This window comes from Parus major, chromosome 10 (assembly GCF_001522545.3).
Source record: "Parus major isolate Abel chromosome 10, Parus_major1.1, whole genome shotgun sequence".
In the NCBI taxonomy this organism is placed as follows: Eukaryota; Metazoa; Chordata; class Aves; order Passeriformes; family Paridae; genus Parus; species Parus major.
In genome coordinates, this window is record NC_031779.1 from 8247592 (window position 1) to 8269711 (window position 22120).

The 22120-nt window shown below is 37.8% G+C and overlaps 1 protein-coding gene across 1 annotated transcript in view; it reads left to right on the plus strand.

Annotated features, from left to right (window-relative positions):
- Nucleotides 1-16016, plus strand: part of MYO5C (myosin VC) — a 33006-nt gene extending 16990 nt beyond the window's left edge. The window contains exons 22-41 of the mRNA XM_015639127.2: nt 298-462; nt 689-782; nt 1348-1411; nt 2576-2756; nt 3325-3418; nt 4212-4275; nt 4363-4443; nt 4833-5013; nt 5850-5943; nt 6534-6585; nt 6785-6944; nt 7139-7226; nt 7933-8028; nt 8959-9113; nt 10221-10310; nt 11478-11628; nt 11982-12264; nt 13302-13476; nt 14009-14089; nt 14346-16016. Of these exons, the coding sequence (XP_015494613.1) occupies nt 298-462; nt 689-782; nt 1348-1411; nt 2576-2756; nt 3325-3418; nt 4212-4275; nt 4363-4443; nt 4833-5013; nt 5850-5943; nt 6534-6585; nt 6785-6944; nt 7139-7226; nt 7933-8028; nt 8959-9113; nt 10221-10310; nt 11478-11628; nt 11982-12264; nt 13302-13476; nt 14009-14089; nt 14346-14498 (2502 nt within the window). The 3' untranslated portion in view covers nt 14499-16016. The remainder of the gene's footprint in view (nt 1-297; nt 463-688; nt 783-1347; nt 1412-2575; nt 2757-3324; nt 3419-4211; nt 4276-4362; nt 4444-4832; nt 5014-5849; nt 5944-6533; nt 6586-6784; nt 6945-7138; nt 7227-7932; nt 8029-8958; nt 9114-10220; nt 10311-11477; nt 11629-11981; nt 12265-13301; nt 13477-14008; nt 14090-14345) is intronic.
- The last annotated feature ends 6104 nt before the right edge of the window (nt 16017-22120 follow it).

The window sequence follows — 22120 nt, forward strand, 5'->3', positions numbered from 1 at the left end:
TGGATGGGGTTGTTTGTGTTAGGATGGAGGATGTGTGAGATACTGCTCTGGTGTGACATGTTTTGTAACTTTGGGGAGCTCAACATTATGTTTATTTTGCAGCTTACTGAGAGCCATTCCAGCCAAATAGTCTTTAAAATGGTAGTTTTAATCTAATTGATGGAAACAGTCCTGAGTTGAAGTAATCATGACTGATAATGGATGGTGAGCAGAAATAGGTCAGGTGCTCCCTTTACAATTCTATGGAAGTTTCAGTGCATTTTTCTGTTTTCTTTTGTCCTGTCCTGCTGATTGTAGAGTAGAGAAAATCATGGTTTGCTGGAACGATTGACCAGTCTGGCTTCAGCTCATATGAATGATGTGGATACGATTCAGAAACTTGAATCAGAACTCGAAAAATTGACTACTCAAAAGAGAACATATGAAGAGAAAGGGAAAAAATATAAAGAGGAGAGTGAGCAGGTAAATTTTAACTGCCATCTGTGTGCTTTTGTTTTTAAATAATGTTTTCAGTTACTGGATTTATCAAAAGTGTGTTTTGAGAGTTTCTAAGTAACTATACTCTTTTGGGGAGAGGCAGCAGGGAAGGAAGAGTCCATATTTGCTTCTTAAAATGTAAGATCTTCTGTGACCTATTTCCTCCTCCTTTGTAATTTGTATATTTTACTTACTTTTTTTGTGTGTACAGAAAATCTTAAAACTTGAGAATCAGAATAAAGAATTACAAGAGCAGAAGGAGACCTTGGAAATGAAACTCCAAGAAAAAACTGAGGAAATGAAAGGTACAATAACTAAAGGGAGTTTCAAAGGAGTTATAGTGTGGTAAAGTCTGGTTTTCAGCAAAAGTAAATTACTTTTGTTATAATAAATGCAATATAAATTCTGAAATTGTAGTAAATTGAGAGCTGGCCCTTCTTCTGCTTAGAATGTGTAGCACAAGTGTGCAAATTCTTTTTATTTAATAGTTAAATTAAATTTGTTCTTTCAATACTAGAAGCTCTCCTGTTTCCTTTTTCATACACATGTATTCCTTCAAAGTGTAGCTTCACCCTTGCTTCCTTTAATACTCTATTTTTAGGAATCTAATTTCAAAGGACACAGGCAGCACATGAGATCAAGTATATTTTAAATGAATAATTGCACAATTTTGTGCTTCAGAATCCTTTTGTTTCTATAGCATTACTTGTAAAATGTATTGTGACAATTTTTGGCACTTGAGAGAGTAATTTTGGCCTCAGAATATGTCAAGGATTCCTGATTAAAACAAAACTCACTGTGGTCATGTTTTTTTAATAAATACACACAATTGCATGAAGGTCTTTGAAATATTAAAATATTTTTTGACAGAGAAAATGGATGACCTCACACAGCAACTCTTCAATGATGTACAAAAAGAAGAAAACCAGCGAATGTATGTAACCTGAATTTTATTTCTTAGAAACAGCATTTGTTTTTTCTCTTTCCCTTTCTTTCTCCTTCTGCAAATATATTATGCTGACATCATTTATGAATCTGTCCATGTTCTTGGGCATTAATGCTGGTACTGAAGTGCTTCATGCAGAGTTTAGGAAAAGCACATTTTTGTTTATGGGTGAGTCATATGCAGGAAATGAGACTGTTCTTGCTTTTGCTGTCTTTCCACGTGTCTCTGAGAACTGAAAGGCAACTCTGATCATAGTGGTTTCTTCGGAGGTGTCCTCAGAATTTGGTCAGGAGTGGAAGAGCAGCTGATGGCTACACCAGTCAGAACTCCTGTGAAGTGAATATGAAAGGACAGAATTGAAAGATTCAGTGTGAGGGAAAGGCATTTGTAGAAGTCATTCTGTTAAAAATATAAAGAACTTTTTCCCCCCCTTAGGTATTTAATTTGCAGTAAATATACTGTCATTTATCAACAAATGGCTATTGATTTCAGCATGCTTCTCTCGGATCAAGTGTTTATTTCCCAATAACTTTTTTCCAGTACAAGACAGAGAACCCTGAGTGCCAGAGAAATGCTGTTCTGTGAAGTGTGAAGAGAGCAATCAGTTACTGCTCCTGAGGGCTGGAAGCTCTGTGGTGCTCCAGCTCAGCCTGACCTCAGCTGCCAATAACTTCAGACTATATTAAGAGGACTTCTTCTGCTAGTTTCTTCTGCTTTGCTCATTATCTGCATGATGCTGGGACTGGTGGAAAATGGAAAATTTCCTGCAATGTTTTACTGAGAAGGACACAGGGCTTCCTTTTGCTGAGTCCTTCTTCAGTGCTGACTGTGGCCATGAGTGTAGCAGAAAGCTGCTCAGTGGCTAACTCAGAGAGTTAGAGAATGGACCTTGAGTGGAAGAAACTCAGTTTTGCCTTGAATTCCATCCCAGTATCATTATGATATCTGTAAGGAAATATAGGAATGTTCTCCTCCCATTATCATCCATTATGTGGGTGGGTTCTGAGGATGTAGGATAGCATTTTCAAGTAATTATACTTCATTTAGGTGCTCTTCAACAAAGCATGTCCTTCAAATTAAAGCTAAAACAAAGCCCACTTCTTCACTTACCAATGTAGATGAATAAAATTACCTTTTTATTGTGTTCTTTAGTATACTTGAGAAAAATTTCCAAAACCAGAAGCAGGACTATGAAAAGGAGATTGAATTGCTCAAGGGAGAAATTAAGATTCTGAAAGAAGAAAAAACTCAGCTGCAGCAACAAATTCAGCAAGAAATTATCATTCAGGATGGCTTGAAAATGGAAGTAGGACAGCTTACAAAACAAGCACAGGTGAAGCATGACACATTTAATTTTGGAGTCTTTGCTAGATAAAGCAAGTGGAGAATGTGCATGTTTTGTTTCAAGATTACCTTCACTAATTTATTTATTTCCAGTCCATTTTTAGAAGAAGCTGTAGTTAATAAGCTGTATTTGATACATTGCTATATTGTGTTGTTTTCATGTAGACAGTGCAAGTTACTGCTCACAGAAGTGCATGTTTTCAAGAGTAATTGTACTTGGATATTTATAAATTTAAATATAGACGTTTTTTCCTTCCTTTTTCTCAGAAAGTATTAGTTTCTCAGGGGATTTTTCATATATGTAGTTTATAAACTGAACCTTAAAATAGTGCAAAGTCACTTCTTTTCCTCTGAGTCAATTCCATGGCACAAACATATTTTTTTCAGTGCATCACATTACTGTTATGCTCTGATGCCTGAGAACCAGATGCTTTAAACACAAGGCATTTTAAGCTTTTCACCATATTAACTTGTTCTTTATTATAATTATGATTTAACTGATACTCAGCCCTTGTCATCCGCTCCTTGTCTCAGTATATGATTTCTATCTGATTCAGAAAATACCTGAGTTGCAAAAGGAAATTGAGCTGCTTCAGACACAAAAATTGGATGTTGAAAAGCAGGCCCAGTCACAGAAGCGAGAATTGAGGGGTAAGTTACACACCAGAGAATTCCTAACTGCAGTGTGAGCCAGGCCAGGCTAAACTGAGCTCCTCAATGTCACCTATGACAAAATTCCAGTTCTCTTTCCCATCCCATGGTGGTGTCATTCCATTCATACATATATATACAGTTTTACAAATGGTCACTGAATACTGAGATCTGGGGTACCCCTTTGAGGAAACTGAATTCAGACATTTCACCTTTGTGTTTAGAAATAAATACTAATGATTTAAACTTCACCTAGAATTTAAACTTCACTTAGAGCTTAACAAGTGACCCAAAAATGTGTAAACAATACATTATCTAGTTTTTCATTCATCCTGTCCTTTGTCCTAGGTCCAATAATGTCAAATATGCTTAATAACTTGCTGAGTTGGGTTCTCTTTGGAAAAACATAGTTAAGAAGCACTACTATTATGAACTTTGTTTAATGATAATAATGTCATAGAGCAAACCTGTATTTACAACATTTAATGTAGGAACCTAGCAGTCATCTATACAACTCTAGGAGCTGCCCAGATTCAGACCAGAAAGATGTAACTTTGCATTGAAAGTTTAGAAAATAACCCAGTACTGGTGGTACATCCACATAATGCTCCTACACATCCCAAAGTCAAACCAAGTGCCTTATGGTATTTCCTGTGGTAAATCAGATGGATTCACTGAGCACCAGGAAAGAACCTTGTAGATTTAGGAAGAGGATGGTTTGATCTTTATAATGAAACATGCAGAGAAAATAATGAATTTTAGAAACTTTGTGGTTTGGTTTTTTTTTTTCCAGAAAAGATGTCAGAAGTTACAAAGCAGCTTCTTGAAAGTTATGATTTTGAAGATGTAAGAAGCAGGTAATTTTGTTCTGAGACATCTTCAAAAAAGCTTAAAAAAATGCATGATGGTCATCTGCACACTAATGGTTCTGCCTTGCATTCTAGACTCTCTACAGAGGATCTGGAACACTTAAATGAGGATGGAGAACTGTGGTTTGCTTACGAGGGCTTGAAAAAAGCCACAAGGTTAGCTCAGTTCTTTGTTGTTTCCAGAACTCCAAGCTGTGATCTAGAAGATAAATGGAAAGATCAGTGGGTAGCAAATTTTACAGTGAAATACTGAACTTCTGTTAAGGAAATGAACAAACACTACATTATATGATGAACTGAGCAGTTTAAAATGAGTTGAATAAACTTCTAGCAAGCCAGTGAGATAAGTGTGTATGTGTCAGTCAGGGAAATGTGTTTCCTCTGTGATATCATGCATAACTTTCAACTCCTTGAATGCACAGGTGATGTAATGGAATATCTCTGTGTTAATCACAGTACTTTGTTTTCACTTTGTATTAAATTTGACCCATTTAATCAAGGTCATTCTATACCTGCCAAGTGCTTTCTCACTTTTGTTTTAACAGAGTATTGGAAAGCCATTTCCAGTCTCAGAAGGAGATATATGAGAAGGAAATTGAAGGTTTGAACTTTAAAGTTGAACATCTTAGTCAAGATATTAATCATCTACAAAAATTATTCCGAGAGGAAAATGACATAAACGATGGCATTCGGCTTGAAGTGAGCAGGCTAACTTCAGAAAATCTGGTAAGGTCCAGGTGTAGAGGTACAACCCAGAAGTGTCTGTGGCACTCAAAATATTGTGCTCATGTCTTTGAAATCTCAGGGTTCAAACAAAGGGGGCCATGTGAGATGGCACCTCCATAAGGCTTGTGTCCCTGCCTGCTGGGCTAGTGTGTCAGGAGACAGCCACATCCACTGTCTGAGTGTGCAGCTCGCAGCCTCACAGAGCCTCTTTGCCTTTTCATTTGCATAAACCTGATCTGAGATTTTTCTCAGAAGCCTCCTCAAAGTTCTGAGGCTCTCCCCAGCAGAGGGCAGCTGCACATTTCAGAACCTGCTACGGCTGGAGAGCCTGACAACTGGTGCTGTGCAAAACTGTCTGACACAAGGACCTGATGTTGTTCCAGAAGATAGCATATGCCATATCATTTTTCTGAAAAATAATCAAAAAATGTTTTCAAAACAAAGTCACCTAAATTGAAAATGAAAGGGAAAGTTATTTATGATATTATTTTTTTTAAAATTGTTTTATGAAACGTAGAGGGGGTTTTTTCACTGTTAATTGAACTGGGGAAATTAAAGCCACGGTGTGATTTCCTTTAAACTGGAGCAGAACAATGGTAGTAGTGAGACAGTCCAGCAATTCAGCTGGATTCAGTATTTAGTTTTTAAGAGTGGCCAGCAGCAGGTGCCTCCAGAAAAGTTAAACAAGTCAGGCAAGCAGGCAGCAGCAACCCCCAGAGCCTCTCTCTGGCTTGGAATATTTGCAGTTGAGGGTTGTGGGGTGACTTAGGAACTACTGCAGGCATTTGAAAAGAAGGAAGGTGCTGAAATACACAAATCTCCTTTTTCTCAAAAAGGTAATCCCAGACCTTAAGCAGCAAGTTGCTGAACTTGAAAATCAAAAATTGGATCTTGAAAACCGTCTTCAAGAGCAGACCGTAAAGTTGAAAGGTAATGGTCCCACTATGGTCCCCAGTCTTTCAGTTGTTTGAGATGAGTTTGATTCATTTCCTGGAACTGAACTTTCAAAAGCTGAATTAATATTCCATGACTACTCTATTGCCTTATTACTTACTTTCTTATAAGTAAAATGAAAGAAAGGCAATGAAAAAATGTGGTGTATAGCTTATATCTCTTCTTAAAGAATAATATACATGCAAATGTGTGGGTTTTTTTCCTTTTTGAGGTCATTCAGTTCTATGGTTTGGAAGTCTCCATAGGGCTCTGCTAAGAATATGGAATGAAATATGTCCTTTGGATTTAAACTGATTTAAATTTTATGAGTGATTTTACTGCCAACTGCAAGAAGTTAGTAGTATCAAAATTCTTCATCCCATATAATTTTCTGTGTGGTATAGAGTAGTGACATATTTCCCTGATACATTATCTGGCAGGTCATTCAATTTCATTAGGTGAAACAAAATTATGAGTGTAAGAAAGAGTTACTGAATAGTAGTACTGAATTGTAAATATCTTTGATATTGTTGTTTCTGCTTTGTTTTGGGTTTTGTTGCCATTTATTATTGAAAAAAAAATGGAAGAGGTGTCAAATCGTCTGCACTATGAGCTAGAACGGGACAGGACACAAAGACGGTAAATTTTAATTATTTTTTTTAAATAAGAAATGTAGTCACTATAAGCTGTGGGAACAGAGTCACTTAAACCTTAAAAGTATTACATTCCTCTTAAGAGTGATACTTGCCTTAGAGTGTTTTGTACAGTTAATGCACAAGTATGATCTGACTGTGCTTTCACAAAAGATTAAGAAACAAGACTTCTTATCTACTTTTAGAACTACTGAGGCCCAGAATGAAGGAGACATAAAAGAGAGCCTGAAGGACACAATCCAAGGAATTGAGGGGCTGAGCAATGGTTTGATGCAAGATGAAGTCCAGGATGAAGTACAATGCCAGATAAAGCAAGTGACAACTCGACTTGCTGTGGAAAACATGGTGAGGAAATGAAATTGTCATTAAGAAACTGTACCTGAAATGCAGGAGAAAAAGAATGAAATGATGATTTTGTGGTAAATATAATATAAGTAGGAGCACATCATAGTCCACTTTAATTGTGGCAATTACATGGAGCAGTAGAAAATGTTTTCTGACTGTGTTTACTCTGAATTCACTGACTTTGATTATTACAGGATCTTGAAGAAAAGCTAGACATGAAAGACAGGATAATAAAAAAATTAGAGGATCAGATCAAAACTCTGACCAAGACTATTGAGAAAGGTAAGATACTATTATGTGATTTATTTTGTTTAATAGCTTTGACTGGTGTCTGTTTGAAGAAAAAGTATATTTTTTAAAAGGTGGAGTTTGGGGTGGAGATAGAAATTTAATACCTCAGAAAGATGTGCTGGGGGAATCATCAACATAAATTACATGGAAGTCCTGTCCTGGTTTGTTTGGTTTTCCCCCTGCTAAATCAAAGGCACTCAGGGGACCTGGTCTGTGTGATAGAGGTGGAGGCAGAGGGATAAGGTGCTGCCAACAGCAGTTCATGCACACCCTCACACAAACTCTCTCCCAACCAACAGTGTGAGTTCTGCATCTGACAGGGACCTCCCCCGTGAGCCTTCAAGTGGCAGGTGATTCCTGATGTGAAGTTAGTCTGTACAAAGCCCTTGTAGACAAAGTAATTCCTCACTACAGGGTACTCTCAAAAACACTGCAGAGTTGTCTAATGTAGAGCTGTAACCTTGCTGTTTACTTTTCTTTTTACTGCAAGTAATCACACTGAGTCCACTGAAGCTATTCATGAATAATATGAATGTTACTTAACTCATAATGCTTGGAGCCATAAGATAAGGACATTAGTGTGGACATTATAGTGTCCTCTATTATGGAGAAAACTGCTTTTCTCCAGTAGTTTGTTCTAATGTGACCATTAGCTTAACCACTAACCTGGAAGTAACAGTTGTTTTGTGTTTGACAGCTGAAGCCCACGTGCCCATTGTGCCCAAAGAGTACATTGGAATGATGGAGTACAAAAAAGAGGATGAAGAAAGGATCATTCAAAATCTGATCCTCGGTATTTTAGTAAAACTTTGGATTTTTAATGTCATCAACAGTATGCTGTAACAAAAGCTACAAGGCACCATATTTCACTTATATTCAAAGTTGCCTTTTCTCTCATTCTCTAACCACCAATACAATTTGAAAGCTCTGTATTGCTCTCTTTCCAGTGCCAGACATTTCAAGTACAGAAGTACTTTATCTGTGTAAAAATAACTTCTCTTTTTCTTTCTCTACATAATGCTGACACCATAATCTTTCTTACTATTTATCCACCTCTAAAGCTATAAATCTCAAGACCACATCAGGGACTTGAATTTACTTTCCTCCTGGTCATCTACTAAGTCTGTAAGTCACTGTGTTTATATCCATGTGTGATGGTTACTCTTCTGTCTGTCCTTTCCATGTCTTCCTTTCACTGAAAGGAACTGTACCGCATGTTTCTCTTGTAGAAGGATTTTGTCCTTCATCTGAGCTACTTTATAGGATCAATCTTGCTGCCAGACCAGCTTTTCTCATTAGCTTACAATCAATAGTGAAATTCACAAATTTTCCATGTACATTTGTACCATTATTCAATTAACAACACCTACCTTTTCTTCTCACCTCCTTCTCACTTGTGAATGGATTTTTGTGAACAAAGGTGTGGCCTTAAGCAACGCTGGAATTTAGTGGGTAGTTAAATGTAATTTGCTTTTTGAAGTTGTCCTGCCTGGCATAGCCTATGCTGGACCTTAGAATTCGCTACTATACTTTTCTAACCCTCAGGAAAATATAATTAATACTCACATGTGAGCAATACCATTACAGAAGTTTTCAGAAACAAGCAATTCACCAGTAAATCACTTATAAAGTGACTGGTCACTCCAGAAAGGAACAGCATGGTGCTTGATACATTGAAAATTGGTTTTTTACATAACAAACCAGATGACCCTCCTCTCTGCAGATTTAAAGCCACGTGGAGTTGTAGTTAATATGATACCTGGCCTTCCAGCTCACATCCTGTTCATGTGTGTGAGGTATGCAGATTACCTGAACAATGCTGACATGCTGAAGTCCTTCATGAATGTAACCATTGATGGCATCAAACAGGTTGTTAAGGTAGGAGCTATCTTTGATTGAAGTGTACTGTACTTTCTGATTTTTAACAAAAGGCATGCATGGTACCTGGGAAATGCCAGCACTTCCATTTGCTGATATTCCTAGAAGGGAATGACAATCATTAGTGACACTCTTTTTGAGCTTTGTAGTAGCATCCCTGTAAAGTCTCCAGGTAAGGTTCTGCTGTGCTGAACATGGAATCCACAGAATGCATTAACATAAATTATATTTATCTGAAGATGTTGTTGACAAAATAATTTAAAGTATTTTACATTTTACTATGAGTAGCTAATTAGGTGAAGTGCACCTGTGCTTTCAGCACAGGTGAAAGTCAGAGGGACAGAAATGAAGGCTGCTGTGTCTGGCAGCAAGTTGGTAGTGGACTCTGAAGAGGTTTTTGCACTGCTTGGCTGCTGCTGTAATTCAGCATGTCACCTGTACCGCAGCACTAGAACCCAAACAATTAAAATCAAATTTCCAGCCAGTGTACAAAATTAAATTATAAGCAAAAATTGCTATGCTGTATATGTAACAAATGCAGCTCTGTGAATGCTATATTAGGGACTTATAATGGAATGAAACACCAGACACAGGGAAGAAGCACAGGAGGTTTATGTGTTTAAGGAGACTGTGGTTTATGCAGTTGAACATGTTGTACTGACAATGCCTGTAAGTTTGCACACAAATAAATTTATAGCACAGTTTATCCTTTAGAGAAGCTTGTGTTTACTCAGTTAATAAAAATAAGAGATAGATAGAACTGTGTTTATATGTAGTTCAGTTTCATTTGTGAATGCAGGTGTTGTTCATGTTTCTTTGCAGGAAGCTCTCCAGCACACTAGATATCCATAGGAACTGTAAAACTGTTCAAGTTTATTATTTAGCCTGTCACATAAGAATACTTAAGCAGTATTTACCCAGCAAAAGAGGGATCTTTTCTATGTGTTAGCCTGAAAACAGAGCAGGATTTGTTCAGCACCTTACAGATGCTCTCTGCTCCTTCTGGTATAGAGGGGCTCTGTTCCACCACTGCTGTAATGGTCTTAATTATTGAACTAACTTCATGAGACAATAGCATAGTAAGACTGCTTTACTTACCATTTTCAGGAACATTCAGAAGACTTTGAGATGTTGTCCTTTTGGCTTTCCAATACATATTATTTCCTTAACTGTTTGAAGCAGTACAGCGGGGAAGAGGTAGGATTGATTTCATAAAATAATTTCATTACTTTTGACAGATTTTAATTGGAATTTAAAATAGCATTAATTAATAACTATTCACCAGCTCACTGGTGTTTCTTACAGGTATTTATATATTCACATTGCTCTGCAGTGGTGTTATGTGTCTTATACAAATAATAGGACAGTATAGAGTTAATGGATCAAGGGAAATGAAGGAAACATCAAAGTGCTAAAGGAGGTTAAAGCCATGACATGGAAACTGCTACTTAATTTGAATCTTTCCACATGAGTTTAAATTGAGCTGGACTTCAGATACCTGGCTGGGTATATATATAAAACAGCTTTACTATTTTATAATTAGGGCCATTCAAATACTTACTGCTACCAAAATAGAAGAAAACCTCTGGAAAGGAGCAAAACAATGAACTGTTCAGGTTTTTCCCTTATTTCACTTGCTTGTTTAAGCTAAATCTCATCCTGAGATTCAAGTTTCTTTTAAATCTTCTCAGTTAGAAACCCTTACTGTGTTTTTAATGGGGTTTTATAGACTTGGGTGGCCTGTACTGGGGTTAGAGTTGTTCCCTCTCGAGGCCACACCAGGGTCACACAGAACCCAAACCTGCCAAACTTCATTTCCAGCACTCTGTAATTGGGGTTGCAGCAGTAGGGAAAGCTCGGGATCCAGAATTTACTTTTAATCTACATTCTAATGAATATTAAATACTTCACAAAGGTTAGTGTTCAGAGTAGACTTTAGAAGTCAAAACTTTGCTAATGAAAAAGTCCAAAAATAATATCCCTTTGCAACAATACAATGTAAAGATTTTTGTTTGCCATCGTAGTTGAAACAACTACATTGTTGTGTTTTTTGGTGGGGTTTTTTTTAGGGGGTTGGGGCAGGAGGGATGACAGGAGAACAGGGGAAGTTTGCTTTCTCTTTAAGAGATCTAGGAATTGCTCCAAAGTTCATTGACATCTATGCATGTCTTTCCTTTGGCTTTAGGAGCAGAGCAAACGTCAGCATAAACTGGTAAATGAAGTACAGGAAGCACCCATTGAAATTAGCTGTAGCTTTGACTCATTCTGAGACTGTGCTCTGCCAGAGATGGAATGAGTAACTCCAACACATTTTATAATTACCACATTATGTGATTTCTAATTCTATTTACAACTCACTTGTAGGAGTTCATGAAGTATAACACTGCACGTCAGAATAAGAACTGTTTGAAGCATTTTGATCTCTCAGAATACAGACAAATTCTCAGTGATTTGGCCATTCGAATATATCACCAATTCATTATTGTGATGGAGAACAACATTCAGCACATGATTGGTAAGACAACATCCAAGAGGACCTAGATGTAGCTTGTGAAGTGTATGAAGAAAGCTTATACAGGGAGGCAGAGGGTGGGACTGACTCCTTTCTCCTGGTATTTATGGATAGGATATTCCCAGACTTTTTCCTCAAAACTTCCTAGTGGAGGATAATGCTGTGAATCTGAGCAACATCATACAAAAATAAAAGGCTTTTTAAAACTTGTGTGCTCCAGAAGCCTTTGTCAGTATCTTATTTTTCTTGTATCAATTAACTTCTCAGATACCCTGAAAGTAGGTTTTGTTCAATAATGTAACTGAAAGGAGCCTCGTGAATTTTGATTTTACCAGTTATTTTCTGTTGTATTTCAGTACCAGGCATGCTGGAATATGAAAGTCTTCAAGGAATTTCTGGCTTGAAACCTACGGGGTTCCGTAAACGTTCTTCTAGTATAGATGATACAGATACCTACACTATGACCTCCATCCTGCAGCAGCTCAGCTATTTTTATAGCACTATGTGTCAGAATGGCTTGGACTCTGAGCTCCTAAAGCAGGCAGTGAAGCAGCTTTTCTTTCTGATTGGAGCTGTCACCCTCAATAGTCTCTTCCTCCGCAAGGACATGTGCTCCTGTAGAAAAGGAATGCAGATAAGGTAAAGCCAGTAAAGTTTCTAGAAGCTTGAGAAATAATTTTTAACACTTGTATATAATGTCCTTTACCTCAAAGTCACTGGACATTCTGTGACCGTTCTGCTGGCAGTAGCTAATTGTTTTTTTATTCTTTTGGAAAAACAAATCTTTGTATTTTGGGCTGAGCTTTCTCAGCCCAACATGGGCCAACTATAAATTGTTCTTTCCATGGAAACACTAGTGGAGGAAAAGGCAGAGAAAATTACAGTCTGAAGCTTACAGTCAGACATGGTTCGGATTCTTTCCGTGCTAGCTCATCCGTGATGTGACCATCAGTATTTTTAATTCTTTCTTACTGCAGTGAACAGGTGCAGTGTCCCAGGGCTGGCAGAGATACAAAAGCTGACTTGCATGTTTCATGCTCTGTGACGAGACAGGCACTGAGAGGCAGCCTTGGAGGCCGTGTAGTCTGAGCATCATCTCTCTTGTTGCAAGCATCAAGGAAATGCGCCCCTAATTGTCTGCATGCTCTGAAGTGTTTTGCAGAAGAAGCAGTGCATTTCTTCTCCATGAGTCAGTCTGCTGACTCGGGTGAAGGAAAATCAGTAAAATCTTGGCCCATCTGGGAACATTACTAGAAGAAAGCTGGTCATCAGTTATAGACTTGGCCCTGCTTTGTAACAGCAAAGATTGTTCTCATTTCCTGTACATGCTCAGTAGTAAATAAGTGTTTTAATGCCATACAGTGCAGTAGACAATGCCAGTATATATTAGTAATTTTAATGGAAACAGCCAAACTAATAACTCACTTTCTATTAGCCAAGCTTTAAGAAATAGAAAGTGAAGACAAAATAAAAATTGAAATGTTCAAAGCATTTAATTTATAGTTCAATAAGCTATTCATTGCTTGATTTTTATGGTCTGCAGGTGTTGTTTTTAACTAAAATGCATTAATTTGAACACAACATTAGAAGAGTGTTTCTTCTTGAGCAGTCTTCAAAGTAATTTGCTTGTCAAGGGGAACCTGACATTTCTGTTCTTTGCCCATGGTTTGACCCAGATGTAACATCAGCTACTTGGAAGAATGGCTTAAGGACAAGAATCTTCAAAGCAGCAATGCCAAAGAAACTTTGGAGCCCCTGTCTCAAGCAGCCTGGCTCCTTCAGGTTAAAAAGATCACAGATGATGATGCCAAAGAAATATGTGAACACTGCACATCTCTTTCTACTGTGCAGGTAATGAACCATCTGTTTCCTTCTGGCAGAACTGGTTGCAGAATCTCAGCTACCTAAAATAATTAGTTGAAGAAAGCCATTGGACTTCCATTTCATAAAAGTAGCATTCCTCAGCAATCCACATCATCACTTGTTAAACTGGAATTTTAACTCCTTATTCCTGATTGTTTTGGGCATTTCAACTGCTCCTGTGGTGAATGCTTCCCTGCGTTGTTGTATCCCACATTTTTGCTCCACAATGTATTTTTTTTAGTATGTCACAGGGGGCTTTTTATTGCTTACCCCTGATCAATTCAACTTTTTCTACATCTCCTTGATCCTTCTGACACCTCTGAAAATTAATCATAACAATCATCATGTATGTAACAACTCAGTAGGTGACAAGTCAAAATTCTCTTATTACTGTAAAACATTTTACTGAAACTTTAATTAAATATCAGTAAGAATGTCATAATAATGCTTTCTTCTTTCTGTCTTCTCCCTTTTTATGAAAATACTAATACACTAAAATAGTCCTTTGTAATTTGAGCAGATAGTTAAGATCCTGAACTCATACACTCCGATAGATGACTTTGAGAAAAGAGTGACTCCATCATTTGTTCGCAAAGTCCAGGTAAGAGCTGCAACTGCTATTTCTAATATCCAGCTTACAGGATACTCCATACACACCAGTTTTGATGCTTTATAGTTGTACTTGACCTTTACATCACATTATTGCTAAGTTGCTCGTCTTCTAGACACTTGAAAGTGATGCAAACAAATCTGCTTAACATCATGGAAAAGTAAGATTTGCAATGGGAAGAAAGCAATGTACTGGCTTTGCTTTGATTCTTAATTGATTGTTTTCACACTTTCTGTTCTGATTTCAGGCTATGCTAAACAACCGTGAGGACGTTCCACAGCTGATGCTTGATACCAAGCATCTCTTTCAAGTGACGTTTCCTTTCACCCCCTCTCCACATGCTTTGGAACTGATACAAGTCCCCAGCAGCTTCAAACTTGGCTTTCTCACGAGGGTTTAATAAAACCAGTGAATTGGTATTTCCTCAGAGGCTCTATAAAGACAGCAGACTTTCATGGTTCGTTTCACCAGCTGGTGGATAGTGTGGCAGCATACAGTGAATTAAGCTGTTAAAAACTTATTCTTTGGTCAAGACTTGAACAGTAGGAGTAATTTTGACTTATTATTTCCTTCTCCCTTTTCTTCCTTTTCTTCCTTCATTTCAGTCGTACAAGAATAACTTTATATCATCACCTAGACACAAAGCTTACCATAGAGTTTTTAGTCCAAACCTGACAAGAGAAGCATTTATCTGACAAGTTTACATTGCTGCCCTGTCAGCAGCAGTCAGAGGGGAAGACTGGCATGTGATAGATGTTACTGCTTTACAATTTTCCTTGCCTTCACTTCCTGTAATGAGAGGGATTTTTTTTCTTCCCAAGGCAATTCTATTCCTTGCCTTGATATACTGGATCTGTTTGAGACTGCTTTCACCTTTCTGTGAACAGGGGAACTGAGATCAATCTAAGAGAATGGCTGTTACAAACCCACAATGTCTTTTTGTAGGCAGGCAGGCAGGCTTGGCTCTCTGAGTGCTTTTATTGCAACTCTGGCACTCTACACAGCTCTTCAGACAGAGCAAGGACTCGGGTGCTCTCCTTGGAGACAGGTTTCAGTTTTGTTCTTTACAGTGACAAGTTTGGATTCAATATTGTAATAGAAAAGTTAGATATAAAATTCATGCTATGATCCAGGTTTGAATTACAAGCTTGGTTCTCTGAAAGACAGGAGTCATCTCCTGGTTTGGTTCTGCAGTGCAATGGATTTCAGAATATATACTGAGTATGCACACATCACCTTTCTGCCTTTCTCATTTTGCTGGTTTCTCTCCAGCCCAGAGATTGGAGCAGATGCAGCAACTGTGGTCTGGTGTTAATGATAAACCAAGCTTAATTCCTTACATTTCACCTTTACTTACGTAATTTCAGTTGCAGGATCCTGAAATGCAGAAATGGTCTCCTTTCTGCTTTGTTCAGCCTTCACCCTGTGGTCAGAGAGTAAAACAGTAACTTTATTTAGTTCTGGACCCTGTCAGAACAACAGGGGAAATAGCATTTACCTCACCACAAGGGTGACTGTCCATAAACAGGTAACTAATGCTGGGTTTCTAGCTACTTTTTTAGCTATAGTTATTAAAATCAAATATTAAAACTCTGAAATAGTTAAAGGATTATAATGAATTGAGTTAATTTAAGGAACAATTTATTTGATTTTTTTTATTATTACTACAGTGTTAGTACTTCTTGTTTAATTTCACAAACAATCTGTAAGTATAAAGAGAGAATTCTTGCTATTTAGTGTTGTTGGTGCTTACCATGTACAGTGTCATATTGCTCATAATATCCACAGAGATAATAGTCCAAATATATGAAGGAAACATTTTGTGTTTTTTTTCAATAACAATAAAAGCTGTACAAAAAGATCACACATGTAGGTAGACTTGTGTTTTAACATATTAAATAAAGTAGTTTTTACTCAATTTGTAGTTCTTTGTGTGATGTAATAATTAAGTTTTCAGTATGGAATCATTTGAAAGAAGTTACTTGGAACTATGTGAACATTTGTGAGTGCTGTCAGTCTTGCATTGCACCATAAACATTAATTTAGTTGCTTTGCTGTAACATTTTGTATCTTCCTGCCAGCATTGTGTCCTGTCCTTGGCTCCTCATGAATTTCTGGAAATAGTTTAATGGAAGCAATCTGGAAATAGTTTAATGGAAGCAACTTTTGTTGCTGCAAGTTGTGCACAGCCCTTTTTTGCAGCTCTTGGAGCTGTGTCTCTTACCTGGGCTGACATGAGGAAAATCACAGCTCACTCTTGCATCCACATCACAGAGAAGTGTCAAGGTGTGTGTGCTCTTATGACAAAAATACTTGATCAAGGAAAACTGCTCTGACAATTTCATGCTTCGTTACTTTGAGAGCTTTGTGTGGAGTGTGCTATTAATGCTGTGTATGCAAACAACAAGGTATATTTTTAAAACAAAGTTTAAAATTATCTGGCTTACTGTATGCTCTCAGAAACTTATCTTGCTTTTGCTGATATTAATGCCTTCAGACAAAATTCAAGTGCAAAATTCTTTTTGTTCTCTGTTATGATTATAAGGAGCAGTTTTAGTGAAGGCAGAAAAATACATGAAAGAGGCATTACAGAGGTTAACTTTTCTAAAATGATACTAAAGGAGAAAGCTATTTCATTAAAATGGGAAAGTGTTGAATGGTGATCCTTACTGCAGTGGGAAAGCACTGAAAGCATTTTTGGATGTGTTTAGACATGTGACTTCTGCAATTTCTGGAAATAAAGCTCAGCAGCACAGGTGCTCCCTTTCAGTCCTGTGCTCCCATAGTATTCCAATAAAAGATGATTAGGACTGGTTACTTTTACTCATATCTCTGCTGGGCTCAGACTTAGTTCTGTCTTTTTTCCCCTCATTTTACCTTAGATCTCCTTGACTACTAAATGCAAAATCTAATGGCATGAATTCAGTGCCTTCCATAGAGTCTTAATAGTAGATGTGACCTTCAGCACTTCTTAAATTTTTCAGACATGTTTTCATAAATTTCCCAAAACTTTTTTTTTCAAAGAGTGCAAGAAAAGCAGCAATTTTAAATCCTATTGACTTTAAATTTCTTGTCTTAGAACAGGAGAATCGTAGAAGTATAACCAAAGAAGAAGCAGTATGGGCACCAATCAATTTGTTACACTTGTAAATTTTTAAGAATATGGGATAAACTGAATATTGGCATTGCTGTTTGTCAGAATACCAGGTTGATAGTTGGAAAAATAAGTTGTCAGTCACCCCCTCCCAGTATATTTCAACTTCAATATTTGTTAACAAGCAAATATTTATTTATAAACAGACCATCAAAAAACCTGCTGTTTGGAACAGTCAAGGTTTGCCTTGCCAAATAGTTTCTGTTCTTTATTCTGTGTTTTAAAAGAGGGCAGTTAAAATAAAATCATTATCATCAGTAATCCCCAGTATGTAACTGATCTGAGGTGATGCAACTGGAGAGGCTGAGCTTTAAATACCTTTAAGTAGAATTAATAGGAAGGTTGTCTTTCTCCGTTAGCAGCTCCACAGGGCTTAGTCATCTTGAGAATCTCCAGGTTCTTGCTCTCTGAAAAGGTGGGTAACTTTGGGGTTTTTTTTTAATTTCACAACAAGAATCGTTGTACAGAATTTGTCTGTAATAATTGCATTTCTTAATGATTCACTATTTTTAAATTTCTAGTGTAACTTTACAAGCCTAGTAAGATTAAAATTTTAAAAAAAGGCTACAATGCTAGAAATTGTAATGGTTTTAGATCTTTTTGCTTTAAATATCTTTGTAAAGTTGTCATAGTGATGGATTTGTATACTATCTGAGGAGTAATACTGGCTTTTAATTATTCAGAACTTTAGATGTCTTCTCTTGTAGCAGAATTTTGTAATGTGTCATAATCTCATCTGAAGTAAAATACTGATAGCAGGTATGATTCCTCCTGTACATTACAAATTCTCATATTTTACCAAAGATTAATTCTGCCCAGAGTATTTATTCCAAGCCTAATAGATCCTTGTCAAAAGTGTCTGGAGCTACTGGTGACATTTTGTTCAAATAAGATCAGTGGTTCCTCAGGGAACCACTGATTCTGAGAACCTTGGAATAACAGGTTATTCAGTTGTGAATGTCCAGTTTAAAGGATCTGGGAGAGCTGAGCCCAGGCCCTGCAGACATTTTACAGCACTGAGAAATACCTGCACAGGGAACCTCCCTGGAAAGGGTCTTGTGGGCTTGGGTTCACAGCTGCAAAAAAATCCATGAAAAGCTTCAGGCCATATTTGGTGCTTTTCATCAAGTGGAATATAAACCTCCTTGACATTGACTGAAATCACCATGCAAATTTGAAATTATTACACTGCAGTTTCTTCCAGGACAGATTTCTTCCCACATGTTTTGGGATGAAGTCATGCATCCCCTGGAGACAACAGCAAAACTTTTATTGCCTTAAGAGTGGGCAGGATTTCTGAGTTTATTATCTTACTTTTCAAGTAGTCCACTGAAGTACGTAAGAATAAGCAGCAGAAAGGAGACAGGTACACAGAGTAAAGTTTGGTTTGATTTTTGTATAGTGTCCAGCCACACCAATTCTAAAATGTCATAGGTCATTGAATTTATTTTGTTCCATTTAAATATTGCAATAATTACTTCTGATTGTTTACCACAAATTAATTTTTTATGTACAAGTTTAAATAATGTTAAAAAATTCCATTTTTAGAAGAGGTGAAAGGTCCTGTTTTCCCTATGAAAAATGTACAGAGAAAAATGACACTGCAATATTATTCTCATTTGTTTGTCTGACTCTCAAGTAGTTTTTAATACTCTCTTGGTGATTGTGCTTTGATCTTAGACTTGCCTACCTTGAGAACAAAAGTGGATTTGTAATGGCTCAGCTGTGCTTGAGGCATCAATTTCTGCTCAAACAACATATTGGTCATAATATTTTGTAGCTGCTGCTGACCAAACCCTAGGTCATCTTTTCTGCTTTAAAAATAATGTATAATAATGACTGTTTTATAATGTAGTAGAAAAACAAAATGTATTGATTGGTTCAGGTTTCTCAGAAGTCCAGCTCTTGCTGTGGATTTCTGGTTATTGTCTGCTGGCAGTGGCTGAGTACAAATTAGAAGCCCTTTCCCACAAGTAGTGAACCCATAAGCACAACACATACTATAATGGTGTGTGTAAATATATGTTCTGCTTTATGTTTTTCTTGACAAAAAAAAGACTCTGCAGAGCATGTGACTGTCTTGTATATAGTGACAGTTCATCCAGCTCAAGAGATCAGTCACAGAGAGAGATTATCCAGCCTACAGATGTCTGTATACAGCCCAGGCTGCCTTAGCTGGCACAGCTTTGTGCTGGACTGGAACGCACGCTTTCCTTCTTCTCTTTCAGCTCTCGTGTTCCACCAAGATGGACCAGACCTTCTTAGCAATTGTATTTGGTCCCTGTGACAAGTGCTCCAAAGAGAAGCCCCTCAGGCCTGTTTCTGTCAAATCAGAACAACGCAGCTACTGCTCGCTATGTGTGGAAATGGTATGTTGCTGATTTCATCAGCCACGGTGTGGCAGACTGCAAAAAACAGGGCAATTTATCACTGGGCTCTGAAGCTGGGCTTTTCTGGACAGCAAATAAGCACTGCTAGGCCCATAGCCTGCCAAACAAACACCTGGTGTTTCCACAAACCTACAAGGGAGGTGGCCCCAGGGTTCAGGGATACTTTTTATGATTTTTAATTGGAAAATGGCCAGGAGCTTTTTACCCTAGGGTACCACATTTGCTGTGCAAATGTTATGTGCCCATTTCTTCTCTGAAACACACATGTGCTCTGCTCTGCCTGTGATCTTGGGTGTTTCACACTTGCCTTTGAAAGAACAACAGAAGATTAAATCATCACAACAAAGTCATTCACTAGAGACAGGGAACGTGACACTCACCTGCTCTCAGACACCAGTGAAGTGCTGTCACAACACCCTCATGCCCACACTTCCTACCATGACCAGCTTGTCCCCTGGGCTATGTGCAGTACTTGGGTGAGAGCTGAAAATTGCTACCATGAGGATAAGGTGGGAAAAAGTTGCAGAGCAGTGGAATGTCTTCTGTTGGAGGCTTTCTAAGCTCCAGCAATTAGTGGTGAGGTGATATCCCACTCTCCTGGTAGGGAGCACTGTTCCAGAGACATCACAGTGGGGTTTTTTAAGGTGAAATACACAGCTAAGGTCATGAACCTATGTGGCTATTGAAGAGCTAGCCTCCAAAATTCCTTTTGTAAACTTCAGAATTCTACTGTCCAGCTTGCAGTAGTTTTATTTTATCTTCCTAAGCCATTGTGCATTATCAGTTAGAGAAGACATCCATCACTGTTTCCTCCCCCCTAGAAGTGTTCTCTACAGTGACTGAGTAGGGTCCAACAGTTTGTTGTATTTGAGTGTCAGATGAAATGATATCTGCAGAAATGCTAAAAGGCTTAGCAAGCTGTGTTTACACAGCACTGTTGTACAGGCAGATGAGAACACTGATTTGGAGGTGTAGGTGGTACATGTGTACAATTTACTGGCTGACACAGCACATCTCATGTATTACTTTGTTTAGGAGGAAATTTAGATGTAATGACTGCAAGACAAAAGACAGTTTATTTGCTTCTCCTGACTTTGAAATTGCTGCTTTGTTCAGGTCCTTCTTGGCCAACAGCCTTCTTGGCTATTTATTCAGTAAATTTTTGCATGACTTGATAAATGCATGCTGGAATTGCAGGAAACTGGCTGTTTGTTATTTACAGTTCCTGCAGCTTTCTCCCTGTTACTGACAGTATGGACTTCAGACTCTTAGCAGCTGGAACAGCTGGTAGGTGGAAGCAGACTGAGACTTCAGGAAGAATTGAGTCAGTACCTAACAGCCTGTTAGGTTTCCTATTGGCACTGCAGGAGGGTCTGGGGCTTTCTGGTAGATCTTGCTTCATATTTTCTAAAAGATTTCAAAGCAAATATTGAGAACACTGAGAGCTCTTTGCAGTAGCACAGAAATACACACGAGTAGGGAGATTCCATCCTTGACTTGTAAATCGTTTTTTTCAGAGCAGTGGGTATGCTTTGGTTTATATCAAAATGCAAAATATATCCTTTGCCAGTTGTGTTTGTGGATGCATGTTGTGGTGTCCAAGTGGCTGATCTTTCTGCAATGTGCCCATGCAACTCCTAATTTCAGCCCAGCAGATGCATAGGTGCATTTTCATCAGCCAGTCTTGGTGATTTCCCCAAAAACATATATCAAGGGACAACAGAATTGAAAATTGCTGATTCCCAGTGTTGACATCATCCTACTTCAATTGTTTGCCTTTTGGACAAAGTAATCTTCCTCTAGGGTTTTGCCTGCTTTGGAGTTTGGTGCTAATCAGCAGAAATTCAATGTTTGCTAGTTTAGTTTCACCACAAAATTAGCTTAAAATTTGAAAAGAGATCAGCTGGTGACTTAGTGAGAAAGGAAACTTATTTTTAAAGGCCTGACTTTTGAGGTAGGCAACGATTTGTTATGCTCTGTTAGATCCTTTATTTTCCCCAGTGTTCTCACTACCAGAGCAAGACCAACTTTGTTCCACGGATCCCCATCACTCATCACTGCAATCTGGTGTATTTCCCATGTGTGGCACTCATTCATGGAGTACTATGCTATCATCTAAATTAATTCAGCCCTGGTTCATTTTATTTAAAGCTCCCAATTGGCCTTACTCTAACCTGTATTTTGCATGCTTAACTAATGAGGCAGTTAAGCAGGAGCTAGTCAGAGGAACTAAATACTTTTTTTTTTTTAATGTTTTTTCAAACCAATGAAATACACATTATGTATCACACACTTCTACAGCTCAGTCTGTTCAGTAGAGGCTTCCCTGTCACCTCATGGCTCTGCTGACCCCATCATCTCAGAATTAGTATCATTTTTCAGCCTGCACATGTTTGGTTCCCAAAGACTCTCACCTTCTGAGCTGTTCTTTGTAGACTTTTTAATCCCATTCCACAAGGCAGTGAGATTGTTCACATC